Consider the following 19,328-nt stretch of genomic DNA (forward strand, 5'->3'; position numbering starts at 1 on the left):
AAGCGCTCTATTGGGGTGATATGGTACTACGAGGTCCCTAAGATAAGATGGGACCTGATTATTCAAAACCTTATAAGTAAGAAGAAGAATTTTAAATTCTATTCTAGAATTAACAGGAAGCCAATGAAGAGAGGCCAATATGGGTGAGATATGCTCTCTCCTTCCAGTCCCCGTCAGTACTCTAGCTGCAGCATTTTGAATTAACTGAAGGCTTTTCAGGGAACTTTTAGGACAACCTGATAATAATGAATTACAATAGTCCAGCCTAGAGGAAATAAATGCATGAATTAGTTTTTCAGCATCACTCTGAGACAAGACCTTTCTAATTTTAGAGATATTGCGTAAATGCAATAAAGCAGTCCTACATATTTGTTTAATATGCGCTTTGAATGACATATCCTGATCAAAAATGACTCCAAGATTTCTCACAGTATTACTAGAGGTCAGGGTAATGCCATCCAGAGTAAGGATCTGGTTAGACACCATGTTTCTAAGATTTGTGGGGCCAAGTACAATAACTTCAGTTTTATCTGAGTTTAAAAGCAGGAAATTAGAGGTCATCCATGTCTTTATGTCTGTAAGACAATCCTGCAGTTTAGCTAATTGGTGTGTGTCCTCTGGCTTCATGGATAGATAAGCTGGGTATCATCTGCGTAACAATGAAAATTTAAGCAATACCGTCTAATAATACTGCCTAAGGGAAGCATATATAAAGTGAATAAAATTGGTCCTAGCACAGAACCTTGTGGAACTCCATAATTAACTTTAGTCGTGAAGAAGATTCCCCATTTACATGAACAAATTGTAATCTATTAGACAAATATGATTCAAACCACCGCAGCGCAGTGCCTTTAATACCTATGGAATGCTCTAATCTCTGTAATAAATTTTATGGTCAACAGTATCAAAAGCAGCACTGAGGTCTAACAGAACAAGCACAGAGATGAGTCCACTGTCCGAGGCCATAAGAAGATCATTTGTAACCTTCACTAATGCTGTTTCTGTACTATGATGAATTCTAAAACCTGACTGAAACTCTTCAAATAGACCATTCCTCTGCAGATGATCAGTTAGCTGTTTTACAACTACCCTTTCAAGAATTTTTGAGAGAAAAGGAAGGTTGGAGATTGGCCTATAATTAGCTAAGATAGCTGGGTCAAGTGATGGCTTTTTAAGTAATGGTTTAATTACTGCCACCTTAAAAGCCTGTGGTACATAGCCAACTAACAAAGATAGATTGATCATATTTAAGATCGAAGCATTAAATAATGGTAGGGCTTCCTTGAGCAGCCTGGTAGGAATGGGGTCTAATAAACATGTTGATGGTTTGGATGAAGTAACTAATGAAAATAAGTCAGACAGAACAATCGGAGAGAAAGAGTCTAACCAAATACCGGCATCACTGAAAGCAGCCAAAGATAACGATACGTCTTTGGGATGGTTATGAGTAATTTTTTCTCTAATAGTTAAAATTTTGTTAGCAAAGAAAGTCATGAAGTCATTACTAGTTAAAGTTAATGGAATACTCAGCTCAATAGAGCTCTGACTCTTTGTCAGCCTGGCTACAGTGCTGAAAAGAAACCTGGGGTTGTTCTTATTTTCTTCAATTAGTGATGAGTAGAAAGATGTCCTAGCTTTACGGAGGGCTTTTTTATAGAGCAACAGACTCTTTTTCCAGGCTAAGTGAAGATCTTCTAAATTAGTGAGACGCCATTTCCTCTCCAACTTACGGGTTATCTGCTTTAAGCTACGAGTTTGTGAGTTATACCACGGAGTCAGACAATACTAAAGACATATCGTTCTCTTTGGCTGCTTTCAGTAATGCCGGTATTTGGTTAGACTCTTTCTCTCCGATTGTTCTATCTGAGTTATTTTCATTAGTTTCTTCCTCCAAACCATCAACATGTCTATTAGACCCCATTCCTACCAGGCTGCTCAAGGAAGCCCTACCATTAATTAATGCTTCGATCTTAAATATGATCAATCTATCTTTATTAGTTGGCTATGTACCACAGGCTTTTAAGGTGGCAGTAATTAAACCATTACTTAAAAAGCCATCACTTGACCCAGCTATCTTAACTAATTATAGGCCAATCTCCAACCTTCCTTTTCTCTCAAAAATTCTTGAAAGGGTAGTTGTAAAACAGCTAACTGATCATCTGCAGAGGAATGGTCTATTTGAAGAGTTTCAGTCAGGGTTTAGAATTCATCATAGCAAGAATTAATCTTCTTATGGCCTCAGCCAGTGGACTCATCTCTGTGCTTGTTCTGTTAGACCTCAGTGCTGCTTTTGATACTGTTGACCATAAAATTGTATTACAGAGATTCGAGCATGCCATAGGTATTAAAGGCACTGCGCTGTGGTGGTTTGAATCATATTCATCTAATAGATTACAATTTGTTCATGTAAATGGGGAATCTTCTTCACAGACTAAGGTTAATTATGGAGTTCCACAAGGTTCTGTGCTAGGACCAATTTTATTCACTTTATACATGCTTCCCTTAAGCAGTATTATTAGACAGCATTGCTTAAATTTTCATTGTTACGCAGATGATACCCAGCTTTATCTATCCATGAAGCCAGAGGGGACACACCAATTAGCTAAACTGCAGGATTGTCTTACAGACATAAAGACATGGATGTCCTCTAATTTCCTGCTTTTAAACACAGATAAAACTGAAGTTATTGTACTTGGCCCCACAAATCTTAGAAACATGGTGTCTAACCAGATCCTTACTCTGGATGGCATTACCCTGACCTCTAGTAATACTGTGAGAAATCTTGGAGTCATTTTTGATCAGGATATGTCATTCAATGTGCATATTAAACAAATATGTAGGACTGCTTTTTTGCATTTGCGCAATATCTCTAAAATTAGAAAGGTCTTGTCTCAGAGTGATGCTGAAGAACTAATTCATGCATTTATTTCCTCTAGGCTGGACTATTGTAATTCATTATTATCAGGTTGTCCTAAAAGTTCCCTGAAAAGCCTTCAGTTAATTAAAAATGCTGCAGCTAGAGTATTGACAGGGACTAGAAGGAGAGAGCATATTTTACCCATATTGGCCTCTCTTCATTGGCTTCCTGTTAATTCTAGAATAGAATTTAAAATTCTTCTTCTTACTTACAAGGTTTTGAATAATCAGGTCCCATCTTATCTTAGGGACCTCATTGTACCATATCACCCCAATAGAGCACTTCGCTCTCAGACTGCAGGCTTACTTGTAGTTCCTAGGTGTTTTAAGAGTAGAATGGGAGGCAGAGCCTTCAGCTTTCAGGCTCCTCTCCTCTGGAACCAGGTCCCAATTCGGATCAGGGAGACAGACACCCTCTCTACTTTTAAGATTAGGCTTAAAACTTTCCTTTTTGATAAAGCTTATAGTTAGGGCTGGATCAGGTGACCCTGAACCATCCCTTAGTTATGCTGCTATAGACTTAGACTGCTGGGGGTTCCCATGATGCAATGAGTGTTTCTTTCTCTTTTTGCTCTGTATGGACCACTCTGCATTTAATCATTAGTGATTGATCTCTGCTCCCCTCCACAGCATGTCTTTTTCCTGGTTCTCTCCCTCAGCCCCAACCAGTCCCAGCAGAAGACTTCCCCTCCCTGAGCCTGGTTCTGCTGGAGGTTTCTTCCTGTTAAAAGGGAGTTTTTCCTTCCCACTGTCACCAAGTGCTTGCTCACAGGGGGTCGTTTTGACTGTTGGGGTTTTTCCGTAATTATTGTATGGCTTTGCCTTACAATATAAAGCGCCTTGGGGCAACTGTTTGTTGTGATTTGGTGCTATATAAATAAAATTGATTTGATTTGATAATGAGATGTTAAATGTATCATAAACATACTTTTACAGCTGCTCATAAGAAGGAATAAACATGCAACTGTTTTACCAAGCCATTACAACATAAACATTACAAATAATTACCTTTTAGACTGTTCCAAATGCATTCTGCACCTCATGAAGTGCACGAGAGAGTGAGAGAAAAGCTGCAGCTGAAACGGTCCTCTGTGATGCCGGAAGCGATTAGAGGTGTTTTCATCAGCCAAACTTTGAGAGAAAATGATTAATCCGCTATGAAATAATTATATTATACGCAGCGTCCAGCGGCACAAAGCGCGGCATCCAGCTGGGAACACAGTGGGTGGCATTGTCATGACGAATTGCACGGGAGTGCCGAGCCAAAATGCGTGCAAGTGTCAAGGAACCTTAACTCTGAGATGGAGGCTGAGAAAAGCTAAGTCTGCCACTTACGAGGTCTATTAGAAAAGTATCCGACCTTATTATTTATTTCAAAAACCATATGGATTTGAATCACGTGTGATTACATCAGACATGCTTGAACCCTTGTGGGCATGCGAGAGTTTTTTTCACGCCTGTCAGTTACGTCATTCGCCTGTGGGTAGTCTTTGAGTGAGGAGTCGCCCACCCTCTCGTCGATTTTTTTCATTGTTTAGGAATGGCTCAGACTGCTGCTTTGTTTGATCAAAATTTTTTCAAAACTGTAAGGCACAACTGAGTGGACACCATTCGATAAATTCAGCTGGTTTTCGGTAAAAATTTTAACGGCTGATGAGAGATTTTGGTCTGGTAGTGTCGCCGTAAGGACGGCCCACGGCGCCTGACGGCGATCTGCGCTTCGAGGCAGCAGCGTCTCGCCGTTTCAAGTTGAAAACTTCCACATTTCAGGCTCTGTTGACCCAGTAAGTCGTCAGAGAACAGAGAACTTTCAGAAGAAGTCGGCATAGGAGTTTATTCGGACATTCCATTGTTAACGGACATTTTGTAATGAAAGAACGTGCGGGCAGAGTTGCATGTTGGGCCGGACCCGACCGCGGGGGGGTCGCGACAGGAAAAACACCTCCGTTGGAAACCTTAACGGACAAGTTGGAACATGCCCAAGCTGTTAAACAATTTCTCAGTTACTCACTTGTTGAAAGCCATCAAAAGCTGCCTGAATTTTACAAATGGTTTTCAACACGGAGGTGTTTTTCCTGTCGCGGCGCACACAGATTCACCGAGTCGTCACAGAAACGACTCGGCGAATTTGCGCGCACGTCTTTCATTAAAAAATGTCCTTAAACAGTGGAATGTCCGCATAAACTCTTCATGCCAGCCTCTTCTGAATCTTCTCTGTTCTCTCACGACGTCCTGGGTCAACAGAGCCTTAAATTAGGATGATTTCAGCTTGAAACAGGCCAACGACGGCGCCTGGAAGCGCTGCAGGACGTCCCGCTCCATGGGAAGTGCTTACAGCGACAGAAACACCCCATAATCTCTCATCAGCCGTTAAACTTTTCACCGAAAACCAGCTGAATTTCTTGAATAGTGTCCACTCGGATATTCCTCACAGGTCCAGAAAAAAATTTGATAAAGCAACGCGCGCCGTCTCGAGCAGCGTGTGAAACAAAGGAATTCAGCCGAGAGGGCGGGACTACATCTCACTCAAGGCCTGCCCACATTGAAATGACGTCACCGACGCGTGAAAAAACTCACGCATGCGCACAAGGGTTCAAGCATGATTGGTGTAATCGCATGTCAATCAAATCCATATAGTTTTTTTTTTTTTATAAAACTGCCGGTTAGTTTTATAAGATACCTCGTATGAGACTATAAGCACCTGAAAGCAGCTAACACCTGAACTCTACTAGTGTCAACTAAGTAAAACTTTGGGCGGTGGGGTTTTTCTGTAATTATTGTATGGCCTTGCCTTACAATATAAAGCGCCTTGGGGCAACTGTTTGTTGTGATTTGGCGCTATATAAATAAAATTGATTTGATAATAAAAATAACTATAAGAAGTGCTTCAGAAAATTACAGTGCTTAAAAAGTATAATAATAATAATTTAAAAATGATTGCGTCAGACAATGAGCTCTTGTTTCAAAATGGGGAATGAAACACTTGTTTTGGAAAATTATTCAGTAATCCAAAACACTTGAAACAATGCAGTAGCAACTTCGAGTGCACAATGTCACCCCCCCTCCCTTATAAAAATAAATTCTGGCTACGCTCCTGAAGGCGACTTGCCAGTTTCAGGTCAGGGCCGCCAGTAAGAAGACGGACCCAGCTCTTCTGTAAAGCAGCACAGGTTTCCACTGTTCAGCTTTTCGTTTATTCAGATAGCAAAGCAGTAAAGTAACTAAAGGTTCCTCTCCTTTTCCCCGACGGTTATAAAGTGTTGTATCGGTGCGGGCTATTCATGTTACAGTTTAACACAGGGTTGTTTTCCAGCTCCATGGTTCACGGCTACTTCCTGGTGCCACAGAGAGAGGCAGTGCTGAGTTAAAGACACAGAAATACTGATAGAGATCCAGATAGGGGGAGGAAAAAACACACACCGAGAGGAGAGAGGGGCTGGAGACGCGAGAGGAGCAGTTGACTGGATTCCCAGAAATTGAGATCCTCTCTCTCCCTCTTCGTATCCATTTTCTTTTCTTTTTCTTTTCTTTTTTTTTTTTTTTTTTTTTTTTTACCTTTTGAAAGACTCGTCGGGTTATAAACCAAGAAGCCGTTTGGATGACGACTGGCTGCGGCTAAAGCGGAATTGTAACGGGGAATATATTCCACCCTCCGACGGAGAAACCTCGAACAGATTTATTTATACATTTTTTGTTTTTTCTTTACAGTGGACTTATTCCTGTATTATTCTGTCAACAGTATCATCTCAGGTGTTCTTTTCCATTTTCACCATTTCACAAGGAAGGGTTAGGGCGACGGAAGATGGGTTGTTTGGGCAACAGCAAGACTGAAGATCAACGCATCGACGAAAAGACACAGCGAGAGGCAAATAAAAAGATAGAAAAACAATTGGAAAAGGAAAGGCAAGCATATAAAGCCACACACAGGCTTTTATTATTGGGTAAGGCCGGTTTTCTTGCTTCATTTCTTCTTCATGTGAACGCGCTCACAAATGTAGCTAATCCCTTTCATTTAGCGAACACGTAGCCCATTTGACAGCGCTTGTCATGGGGGTGGATATTGATGGGAGCGACGGTACCACCACGGATCGCATCGGAGCGTTTTCGTTTCTGCAATAAAACAGTTTTTGTTTGTTTTTTTGGAAACGCTTATTTGTGCTATTCGCTGACATTTTCTGTGCTGTTGTTTTCGAAGGTGCGGGAGAGTCCGGAAAAAGCACCATTGTGAAACAGATGAGGATTTTACACGTCAACGGCTTCAACGCGGAGTAAGTGATATTCAGTGTATAATCAGCTCCATCACGTGGTTCACTGTTTCTTCTATTTCCTCTGCATTTTTGTCCTGATGAATAAGACTGCAGAATCCAGGATGCAGGCTGTGTGTGTGGATGGATATTCTGCATACACTGCAGCGCCTGCTGGGCCCACTATCCATTGCAAAGCAGCTAATATATCTGTCCCTTTAGCTATTTTTTTTAATGTACGTTAAAGTGCTGAGTATTTGCCAGGATTTCAGTGACACGTATGCCAAATTTTGTTTTCTGCTTAACAGGAGAGGGTGTAAAGTTGTGATTGATATTGGCCCTATTGATGATTTTGTTTTGCTGCAAGGCCCTGCATGGCATCGATCTTGCCAGTAGACAGACGTAGTGCATATCAGAGTTCTGTAACTGTGTGAATACCCTGTGGATGTGTGGATTCATAGTACAGGGACATTACACAGATCTTCCTCGGTCCAGACGTTTGGAACCAAGCCAAAGTGCACCCATAGAACTTGCATCCAAACCTAGATGTGCATAGATTGTTTTTTATAAATATGGTGTATGGTATGGTGATGGTGTAGGGGTTAAAGCGTTGGGCTTGAGACCAGAGGATTCTCTGTTCAAATCCCAGCCTGACCAGAAAATCACTAAGGGCCCTTGGGCAAGGTCTTAATCGCCTAGTTGCTGCCGGTGTGTATTGAGTACCTTGTATGGCAGCACCATCACATCAGGGTGAATGTGAGGTGGTGTTTGTAAAGCACTTTGAGCGTCTGATGCAGATGGAAAAGCGCTATATAAATGCAAAAGTATCTAGAAGTTAATATGACCCGGTCTGAAATTGCTCAAAGCTAAAAGGTGAAACAGAATAACAGAACATGCACACACACACACACACACACACACACACACACACACACACACACACACACACACACACACACACACCATAGTGCAATGTAATATGCAGGATGTTAAAAAAGCAGCAACAGACAGTCTTATTATATTGATTCTGACTCTTAATTAACTCACTATCTTCAGGAAATATTGTTGAGGAAATGCAAATAATGACAGCTGAACAAGGTGTTAATTTATCTGCAAACCTGTAATCTGATCAGGAGTTTACACCTTCTCACTTCACAGGAACACACAAAGTTGCTTCTTGCCATGCATGTCTACAGATTTACACATCCTTGGATACAATAATCTAGCAATGACAATTTTACACATCATAACCTTGATGTAGATGTGGTGAAGGGATGGAGGAACCCAAAAAGTGCTGCCACATTTTGCAATCTGAAAAATTAATGGGAGAGTGAGACGGGCCATTGAATTACTATATAATTGGGATGTAAATTCAAAGTTTGAATAAGCTTTTCAAAGTTTTGATTGATCTTGTGTGAGTTTCTTCCACCCAATGGCAACCAGATGAGCGCTTATTGGATTTATGATGTAATGATGCACTTTTATCATTTGCAAATTACTCAGTCTCAAAGAACTAATTTTTATGTGAAAGAAACATTCCAAGTCTTAACTGTCAAAGATGTATGTCTGGATCCATGTTTATTTCCACAATACTATATTTTTGACTACGGCACTAAATCAAACAAGCCATTTTAATCTCTGATCCCTTTTTGCATTTCAAACCATAGCACCTCTTTATGGAAGTTCAGATGAACAGAGAAGTTCATTAGGATTTCCTGCTCTTTGTTCAGCTCATCACTCTCATCTGTTTCTATAAAGAGCTGTAGGAAGTTGGAGTGCACAAAATGAACCAAAAGTAGACTGAATGAGCTTCAAAAGAGGTGTGAACACATTAACTTATGAGCCTTATGAACAGACTATAGAAATGAATTAATCTTTTAAGTAAATAAATCTTAATGATAGATTGTACTGAATAATTAAGTTTTGTGGTAACTGCTGTGATGGAAGGCTTTGTGTTCTGTCATATGGAAGATAAGCAAGTTTATACCAGCGCCTTAAAAAAAAACCTGTTTTTGTGCCTCCAAAAATGGGAGAAAGTAAAGTGCAAGGGTGCAAGCCTAAGCTGACCACCCATGATCTCCGATCCCTTTGACACCACTGCATCAAGAACCATTATTCATCAATAGCCCATATAACTATATGGGCAAGAGATTACTTTGGGAAATCCTACAATATGACGTTACCTTCATAATGCCTCTTAGAACTTAACTATGCAAAAATAAGGCTTATGTTAACCTTGTCCAAAAAGAGAGTGGGCTCAGAGGCGTTTATGTTGGACCATCATCACACAGTGGAAACATGTTTTGTGGTCACATGACTCATTATTCCACATCTGCTTTTCAAAGAAATGGATGCTGTGTGCTCCGGACCAAAGTTGAAAAACACCATCCAGACTGTTATCAGCAATAAGTCCAAATGCTATACTCTGTCATAATATAGGTTGTGTTAGTGCCCTTGGCTAAGATAATTTACACTTCAGTGATGGCAGCATTAATATAGAAAAGTACATTGAGATTTTAGGGCAACATACACTCACTGGCCACTTTATTAGGTGCACCTGTTCAATTGCTTGTTGATACAAATGGCTAACCAGCCAATCACATGGCAGCAACTCAATGGATTTATGAAACTAGATGTGGCAAAGATGATTTGCTGAAGTTCAAACCGAACATCAGAATGGGGAAGAAAGTGACTTTGAACGTGGCATGGTTGATGGCGGCAGTCGGGCTGGTCTGAGTATTTCAGAAACTGCTGATCTACTGGGATTTTCACACACAACCATCTCTAGGGTTTACGGAGAATGGGCCAGAAAAGAGAAGATATCCAGTGAATGGCAGTTGTGTGGACAAAAATGCCTTGTTGAGGTCAGAGGAGAATGGGTAGACTGCTTGCATGGGTGACTGCATGATGCCATCATGTTAGTATGGACCACCATCTCTGAGGAATGTTTCTAACACCTTGTTAAATCTGTGCCACATAGAATTAAGGCAGGTCTGAAGGCAAAAGGGGGTCCAACTTGGTATGAGGAGAGTGTACCTAATAAAGTGGCCAGTGAATGTATACTGCCTTCACAACAACATATTTTCCAGGGACGTCGATGAATTTTTCAACAAGACAATACAAGACCACATTCTGTGTGCGCGCGCGCACACACACACACACACACACACACACACACAAAAAAAGCATTGCGGTTTAAGAAGTGAATACGGATACTGGACTGGCCTACCTGCAGTCCTGACCTATCTCCAGTAGAAAATGAGTGGAGAATTTTGAAACAAGAAATGCAGCAGTGAGGACACTGTACACTGCTTAAGATTGTGGTTGTGAGAAGAATGGGACAAAATAACACCTCAGATGCTTCATCAATTGGTATTCTCAATGCCAAAACATCTTAAGTGTTGTGAAAAGGAATGGCAACATTACAACTATTGGTATTTGATCCGATATTGACATAATTCCTGTATTGGATAACGGAGGGACAGGACCTACATACAACATACAATGCCAAGTTCTCACCACATTTTCAAATGAACATATGATGTGGTGAGTCTGCTTTGCTTCTGAATTGCCAGGGTGGCAAATATAAGAATAAATTTAAAAATTCCACTAGTACTGCTCGCAAAAACTGACTTGTCATTTTTTTTTTTGAAGAGCGGAAACTCGCGTTTGTCCTGCACTCTGAATTCCATTTTCAGTGGTGTTACGTGCAGCAGCCTTCTGTAAAAAGAGGCTCAATTACAGATACCTAAAAAAAAAAAAATACAAACAAACCTATGGATCATTGACAATGTGTTTTTAATGGGTCAAAAGTTTGGTGAAAGAGAAGAAGGCTCCGTGCATAACAGATGAACTATATTGGCTTTTTTTGCGCTGATTGCAAAGGACTTTTTACTGATCATTACTGTTTGTCATTTGTGGTTAAGTCATTTTCATGTTTATGTGACGACTTTATCTTCGACCTGCCACCTTGGCATTAATGGTGGTGCACTCTGCAAAGGGTTGGAATATTAGTTACATTTAATTTGGTTAAAGGCCGGTTGTGCCGTGGTGCGCTGCAATACCCCTCTCCTGGATTAAAGAGAAATTGACATAAATGCTCATTTTTGGCAGTGTAGGAAAAAACTTTATAAACATTACTGGCTCCACTCTTGGAATTGAATCTGCACTAATATTTAGGGGTTTTATTCTCGGCACATACTCTATTGTGTCACCGAATGTTACAAAAGTTGATTTATTGGTATTTGCATAGCCCTCGTGACAAATGCAACCAACGGGCATAAGTGAAAGCATGAACTCCTTGATGTAAGAGGTAATAATTTAAACAGTTTTTTTTATTTCATATCATATGATCATGCTGAAATAGTGCTTGACTAAAGTTCAGCCATGTGATTGCACTACCTCCCCAAAAATGACTGCATGTCTGATGTATTTACAAGTGGCCATCGGAACTTTGATAAACGGCTGAATTTCCTGAATTTTTAATCACAGAATTTGTTATTGTGTACAGTATACCTTATTCAAGAACTTCAGAATTTGTGGAACTTTGTGTTATGTTGCATTTTTTTTTTTACATGTCTCCCCTTTGTTCCTGTCCTCTTCTGTTTTGTATGCAGCAACTGTCATTGAAACTCATAACCACCTTGGTAATAAATCCTTTGTGGTCTCTTGTGGTTGATATTTCTATACCTGTTGTTTCACATGCATTCTGTCATCCTGCAGAGAAAAGAAACAGAAAATCCAAGATATTCGGAAAAACGTGAAGGATGCCATAGTGGTAAGTTTAATCTGTGGCTGCCGTATCCCATTTCACTGATTGTAAGGACTCACAAATATTTTGGTGCTTAATTCTCATTTGCTCTCTCCCCCGAACTTCTGCTTTATAGACTATAGTGTCTGCGATGAGCACTTTAATACCCCCAGTCCCGCTAGCCAATCCAGAGGACCAATTCAGAATCGAATACATCAAAGGCATTGCACCTCTTTCTGACTTTGACTATTCACAGGTAAGAGCTTCATAATGTTGACTTTGTGTTTGCACGTGTGTGAGGGTGATGGAAGGAAGAAATTGCAAGTAGAGCATGTACAGTTGTTCAAAATAACAGCAGTGTGCTTTTAAAAAAAAGTGAATAAAGCCATTCAAATGGAAGAATTTTTTTTTTTTCCAAAATCTTTAAATTGGCTTTTATTTTCACACATGCAAATGCATTGGAAACATTGCACATTCTATTCGAAATCAAAGCATGAAGAAAAATTTATACATTTATTACTTTACAGAAAGTGAAAAATAGCATTGTCTGCATTTTCTTTACAAACCAAACATTTACTGTATAAACTGAAAAAGATTTAGCTTTCCTGTGAATGACTGAACTAATATTTAGTTGTATACCCACTTTCTGAGAACTGCTTCACATCTGTGTTGCATGGAATCAGTCAATTTGTGGCACCTGTGAACAGGTATTCCAGCTCAGGATGAGCATTTTTGATGTCACCTCATGTTTTCTGTTGGATTAAGACTCCGGGATTGGGCTGGCCACTCCATAACGTTAATCTTGTTGGTCTGGGACCAAAATGTTGCTCACTTGCTGGTGTGTTTGAGGTCGTCTTGTCGAAACACATCATTTCAAGGGCATTTTCAATTCAGCATAAGACAGCATGACCTCTTCAATATTTTGATATATTCAAACTGATCCATTATCCCTGGTATGCGTTAAATCAGCCCAACACCATAGTATGAGACACATCACCATATCATGATGCTTGCCTCACTGTCTTCAGTGTACTGCAGCTTGACATCAGTTTTTGGGGGTTATCTGACAAACTATCTGCAGCTCCTAGCCCCAAAAAGAGGAATCTTGCTTTCATCCATCCACAAAATGTTGTGCCATTTCTTTTAAGGCCAGTCAGTGTATTTGGCAAATTGTAATAGCTTCAGCACCTGTTTTTTGTGTTTTCAACAATGGGACTTAGTGGGGACTTTTTGCCCATAGCTTGGCTTCGCATAGGCATCTTCTGATTGTTACAGTACTCATTGGTAGCGTTAGACCTTCTTTAATCACCTTGGAGCTGATTATTGGCTGAGCCATTCTGCCCATTCTTAGAGTGAGTGATTTGAGTGGGTGGGTTTTTTTTCTTCCACATCTGTCTGGTGTTGGTTGCCATTATAAAACATTTGACATCATTTTAGCTGTGCGGCCTATCATTTTCTGCACTTCTTCATATGTTTTCCCCTCTCCAATCAACGTTTTTGATAAAAGTACGCTGGATTCTGAATGTCTGGAATGGCCCATTGTACTTAGATTTTCAGAGAGAAATGCACTACAACCAGCATGTACAATATTTGCTGCCTTCATCCTTAAATAAGGGCTACCTGTAAGGGTGGAATAAGGGTCACAGAAAGAAAAATGCAAACACTATTTATTTATTTATTTTTGAACAGCTTAGTGTTTTTTCTTCACTTTCTGTAAAGTAATAACAAATTTGGTAAATTTTTCTTCATATTTTGATTTGGAATAGAATGTGCAGTGTTCCCAATGCACTTGCGTTTATGGAAATAAAATCTATTATAAGGATTTTGAGCTTAATCACTTTTTTAAACAGTTATTTTGAACACAATTGTATGTGCTTCCTAAAGTGGGACTGTATTTGTGTTCGTGTTAAGGGTGGCCTCCAATTGTGGTTTTTGGCCCTGATTGCCGTCTGCATTCTAAAAATGAGGTAATCGGGCCCAATTTCCACAACAGCAGTCTAAAGTTGTGTGTCATAGTATTATAAGTGATTATGCACCAAGTTACTGAGGATTACAAGCAACAGTGAACACGGGCTCATGACATGGGAGTTAATCAGCATTCTCACAATGGTACTGTGTGCAGTGTATGTGCTAATATCTGTGATGACAACAAAATGATACTACAAAGCTAAAATTTATCTGTTAATGTTTGAAAACTGTGTTCTGCTGAAGGGTGTGGCATGCCCTTCAAGGGATTATGGGTGTATATTATATTTCCAGACAAGATTTAAAGAGGTTAGCGAATGCGGAGTCCATGAACGCACTGTCCTGCACGTGCATTGCCCACTGTGCTGCAGTCTGTTGCCCTCTCTGATCAATGAAAGTGCTTTGCTCCAAAACAGAAAACAATCTGAACTGTATTAATTTTGTCCTTTAATTTTAACCTAGCATCAAAGTAACTGGACAGCCAAATTCACATTCAAGCAGAAACAGTTATTTTTCTAGATGCATTAATGAAGTAAATGCCAAAGCCATCTGTAAAATTAAAGTAAAAGATGCAAATTATCCCCTATCTGCGCCGATTATGTCTGATTATTCACTTTTGTGGATCACTCTGTGTCACAATGTGCCAATTTTTTGAACATGTTCAAAATTTTCTTGGTCGGTTATGTTCTGCAACACCACTGTTGCAACAGATTACACACTATAGCATGTCCTGATTGGCTATCCGATTGTTTATTGAGCCACAGAAGTGAGCACTCAGGAGCCAGAAATCAGCAGTGGAAGGTTTGCTTCAGGGTTGTGTTTTTTTTTTTTTTTTTTAAGAATATGATCTCTGGATGAAGTAAATCTTGGATATTGGGTAGAATTTCACTGTAACAGACAAAATGTTGTCAGACATCTTTATTTAGTTCCTTTTTTGAGAGGGAACTTCATTACCATTATTAAAGGTAAAGGCAATGGGTTTGTTTGAGAGCAGTTTAGTCTGTGCACAGTTGAGGATGCAGCGCTCTTAGATTTCTGACTGATTTTATCCCAGCTGGTTCTGACCTCACAAAATAAAGGCAGCTTTACTTTTACTGCTCTCAACTGAGTGCACAAGTCTGAGAGCATGATAGGAAATTCCTGACTTTTTTCATATTCAAGATCTGACTGGAATAGAAGTGTGAATTAAAGAAAAAATGTTTTGCAAGGATTAAACCTTGATGTTTTATCATATAAATGTATCTAATGAAGAATTATTCGTGTAACAGAATAATGCAGTGTGCTTGATGAACTTTTTTGATTTTGTTTTTTTAATTTGTGGAGCAAGCCAAAGAAATTCATTCATTCATTGGACTGTTAAGAATTTAATTTGCCTCACTTCTGTGGGTGCCTAGTAGTCAGATTTCTTAAAAAACAAACAGAATAAAAACCCCACCAGTTGTGATGAAACGTACTAGTGTTACTGATATTTTTCAGGTGGGGTGGGCAGTGTGGGTGCAGGCAAAGAACGCAGTGGTTTTCCAAATCCAGATGGGGGCTTGGAGTTGAGTTTTTTTTTTTTTTTAAGTTATTGTCAGTAACTGAAAACTGTTGTTCATATCATGATCAATATTACAACCCCAATTCCACTGAAGTTGGGATGTTATGTAAATAAAAACAAAATACAATGATTTGCAAATCCTCTTCAACCTATATTCAGTTGAGTACACCACAAAGATTTTGAAATGGATGCCTGCAACACATTAAAAAAAAAAGAAGCTGGGACACTGGTATGTTTACCACTGTGTTACATCACTTTTCCTTCAAACAACACTCAATAAGCGTTTTGGAACTGAGGATACTGTTGAAGCTTTGTAAGTGGAATTCTAATTCTTTCCTATTCTTGCTTGATGTACAACTTCAGTTGTTCAACAGTCCGGGGTCTCTGTCGTATTTTGCGCTTCATAATGCGCCACACATTTTCAATGGGCGACAGGTCTGGACTGCAGGTGGGCCAGTCTAGTACCTACACTCTTTTACTACGAAGCTACGCTGTTGTAACACGTGCAGAATGTGGCTTGGCATTGTCTTGCTGAAATAAGCAGGGACGTCCCTGAAAAAGACGTTGCTTGGATGGCAGCATGTGTTGCTCCAAAACCTGGATGTACCTTTCAGCATTGATGGTGCCAGATGTGCAAGTTGCCCATGCCATGGGCACTAACACACTCCCATATCATCACAGATGCTGGCTTTTGAACTTTGCGCTGGTAACAATCTGATGGTCTTTTTCCTCTTTTGTCCAGAGGACACGAGGTCCATGATTTCCAAAAACAATTTGAAATGTGGACTCATCAGACCACAGCACACTTTTCCACTTTGCGTCTGTCCATTTCAAATGAGCTCGGGCCCAGAGAAGGCGGCAACGTTTCTGGATGCTGTTGATGTATGGCTTTTGCTTTGCATGGTAGAGTTTTAACTTGCACTTGTAGATGTAGTGACAAACTCTGTTAACTGACAATGCTTTTCTGAAGTGTTCCTGAGCCCACGCAGTAAGAGCCTTTACACCAGGGGTGGGCAACTTGTTCCAGAAAGGGCCAAGAGGGTGCAGGTTTTCTTTGCAGTCACTGACTCCACCAGGTGATTTCACTGATAAATATCACTTTGAGCAGATGGAATCAGTTAATCAGTGAAATCACCTGGTGGAGTCAGTGACTGCAAAGAAGACCTGCATGCTCTTGGCTCTTTCTGGAACAAGTTGCCCACCCCTGCTTACACAATGATGGTGGTTTTTAATGCAGTGTCGCCTGAGGGATCGAAGGTTATGGGCATTCAGTGTTGGTTTTCAGCCCTGCCGCTTACGTGTAGAAAGTTCTCCGGATTCTCAGAATCTTCTGATTATATTATGCACTGTAGATGATGGAATCCTAAATTCCTTGCAATTGAACATTGAGAAACATTGTTCTTAAACTGTTGGACTATTTTTTTTTTCATGCATTTGTTCACAAAGTGGTGATCCTCGCCCCATCTTTGCTTGTGAATGGCTGAGCCTTTTGGGGATGCTCCTTTTATACCCAGTCATGACACTCACCTGTTTCCAATTAACCTGTTCACCTTTGGAATGTTCCAAACAGGTGTTCTTTGAGCGTTCATCAACTTTCCCAGTCTTTTGTTGCTCCTGTCCCAGCTTTTTTGAAACGTGTTGCATGCATCCATTTCAAAATGAGAAATATTTGCACAAAAATAAAAAAAAGTCTATCAGTTTGAACATTAAATATCTTGTCTTTGTGGTGTATTCAGTTGAATATAGGTTGAAGAGGATTTTGCAAATCATTGTATTCTGTTTTTATTTACATTTTACACAAAGTCCCAACTTAAGTGGAATTGGGGTTGGGGGTGTATGTGTGACTGATAGTGTTGATTCATTTTCTGGTCTGCTTTCTTGATTGCCATCACCTGGTGGTGGTTGCTTTCTAGATGCAGTAGCATTTGTGCATTTTTTTTTTTTTTGAATGATTAAAATGACGAATAGAGCTGATAACTAGCCTGTAAGATGGTTTCACTTGGTCACTTCAAATGTTTGTTTCAAGGTTTGACTTCTCAGCATATGTAGACTTGTGGAATTTTAGTGTAAAGTGATGGCCAGATGATTCTTTTCATATTTTAATCAGCCAGTCAGCAGTATGATGGAATTGTATTTAATAGTTTACATGAACATATTAGGATTCCCATTTTATTTGTTCAAACTTTTTTTATTTGAATAACTTTGAAATGATGAATATACAATTTGGATATTTATTAAGTACATTTTTATTATGGTCAGGAAAGCATAATGAGAAATACCTTGGCGAAAAATAATTGGGATTGTCGGAGAGATGAAAAAACTAGACAGGAGTATAAGGAGATGTGACATAAGGCAAAAAGAGAAGTGGCAAAAGCTAAGGAAAAGGCATGTAGCAAGCTGTACGAGAAGTTGAACATTAAGGAAGGACAAAAGGACTTTCAGCAAAAAGTCAGTTTGAACCCAACATGCAGGCAGTGTGAACACTGGGGATTTATATCCATCACTGTGGTTTTATTGTGACAAATAACCTCTAAAGTGCAGAGGTGAATCAACAATCCCAACAAACACTGTGAAGCAAAAACACGACGGAGGCTGCAAGGAGAACAATCAAAAACCTGGCTAGGGTAACAAAAGACGTCAAAGGGCTAAACATGGAGATGAGGTACTTACATGTGGAGAGACTAAAGGACCAAGGTAAGGAGTGAGACACACGTAACATTCACAATGTTAGGTAATGGTAATGTGCTGACAAGTGAGGAGAGTGTGTTGAGAAGATGGAGGGAATAGTTTGACAAGCTGATGAATGAAGAAAAAGAGAGAAAGGGCTGATGCAAGAGATTAGTAAGGATGAAGTGAGGGCAGCTATAAAGAGGATGAGGAATGGAAAGGCAGTTGGTCCAGGTGACATTCCAGTGGAGGCATGGAAATGTTTAGGAGAGATGGCAGTGGAGTTTCTAACCAAATTGCTTAATAAAATCTTGGAAAGTAAGAGGATGCCTGAGGAGTGCAGACAACGTGTGCTGGTTCCTATTTTTAAGAACAAGAGTGATGTGCAGAGCTGCAGTAACTACAGAGGCATTAAGCTGATCAGCCACAGCATGAAGTTATGGGAAAGAGTAGTAGAAGCTAGGCTTAGAAAGCAGGTGAAGATCGGCAACAGATGAAGTGCAGCAATATGGTATCATGCCAAGAAAGAGCACTACAGATGCAATGTTTGCTCTGAGAGTACTGTTGGAGAAGAATAGAGAAGGTCAGAAGGACTTACATTTTGTGTTTGTGAATTTAGAGAAAACTTAGGACAGGGTGCCAAGAGAATAGATATGGTATTCTATGAGAAAGTCTAGTGTGGCAGAGAAGTATGTGAGGGTAATGCAGGACATGTACAAGGATAGTGTGACAGCGGTGAAATGTGCAGTAGGAATAACAGATTAATTCAAGGTGGAGGTGAAATTACACCAAGGATTAGCTCTGAGTCCTTTTGTTGTTCACAGTGGTGATGGACAGGTTTGTTGGATGAGATCAGACAGGAGTCTCCATGGGCTATGATCCTTGCAGATGACATTGTGATCTGTAGTGAGAGTAGAGAACAGGTCGAGTCTAGCAGGCTTTAAAGTATACGGCATTTGCAATAAATAGCTACGGAGACTTCTCAAAACAAGGCTCTTGTGTGTTTCTGACAGCGGTGACGTGGCTATTAGAAGGCACCTGTTCGCTCAGGGAGCACAATAACAAAACATCAGAGACCACTAATTATGAGCACGTGTGCAGAGAGTCTTATAATCATGAGTACTTCGATGTTGTGCTGCTAACTGGGACGTTAAAAAACATGCGACATGTCCTTTAATGCGTGATTACTGAGAAAATATGCGGCAAGTCTTCATGTCCACAACAAAGTAAACCATAGGAGAACCAC

The 19,328-nt window shown here is 40.0% G+C and overlaps 1 protein-coding gene across 2 annotated transcripts in view; it reads left to right on the top strand.

Moving 5' to 3' along the window:
* gnal2 (guanine nucleotide binding protein (G protein), alpha activating activity polypeptide, olfactory type 2) overlaps nucleotides 1–19,328 on the top strand; it is a 146,387-nt gene that overhangs the window by 39,975 nt on the left and 87,084 nt on the right. Inside the window, exons 1-4 of one of the 2 annotated variants that reach the window (XM_034183446.1) lie at nucleotides 6,452–6,857; nucleotides 7,112–7,184; nucleotides 11,883–11,937; nucleotides 12,047–12,166. In XM_034183446.1, coding sequence (XP_034039337.1) covers nucleotides 6,719–6,857; nucleotides 7,112–7,184; nucleotides 11,883–11,937; nucleotides 12,047–12,166 — 387 coding nt within the window. In that variant the 5' untranslated portion in view covers nucleotides 6,452–6,718. Of the gene's footprint in view, nucleotides 1–6,451; nucleotides 6,858–7,111; nucleotides 7,185–11,882; nucleotides 11,938–12,046; nucleotides 12,167–19,328 lie in introns of those variants that run through there. The other variant, XM_034183445.1, reaches the window with a different exon arrangement.

Source organism: Thalassophryne amazonica, chromosome 12 (assembly GCF_902500255.1).
Source record: "Thalassophryne amazonica chromosome 12, fThaAma1.1, whole genome shotgun sequence".
In the NCBI taxonomy this organism is placed as follows: domain Eukaryota; kingdom Metazoa; phylum Chordata; class Actinopteri; order Batrachoidiformes; family Batrachoididae; genus Thalassophryne; species Thalassophryne amazonica.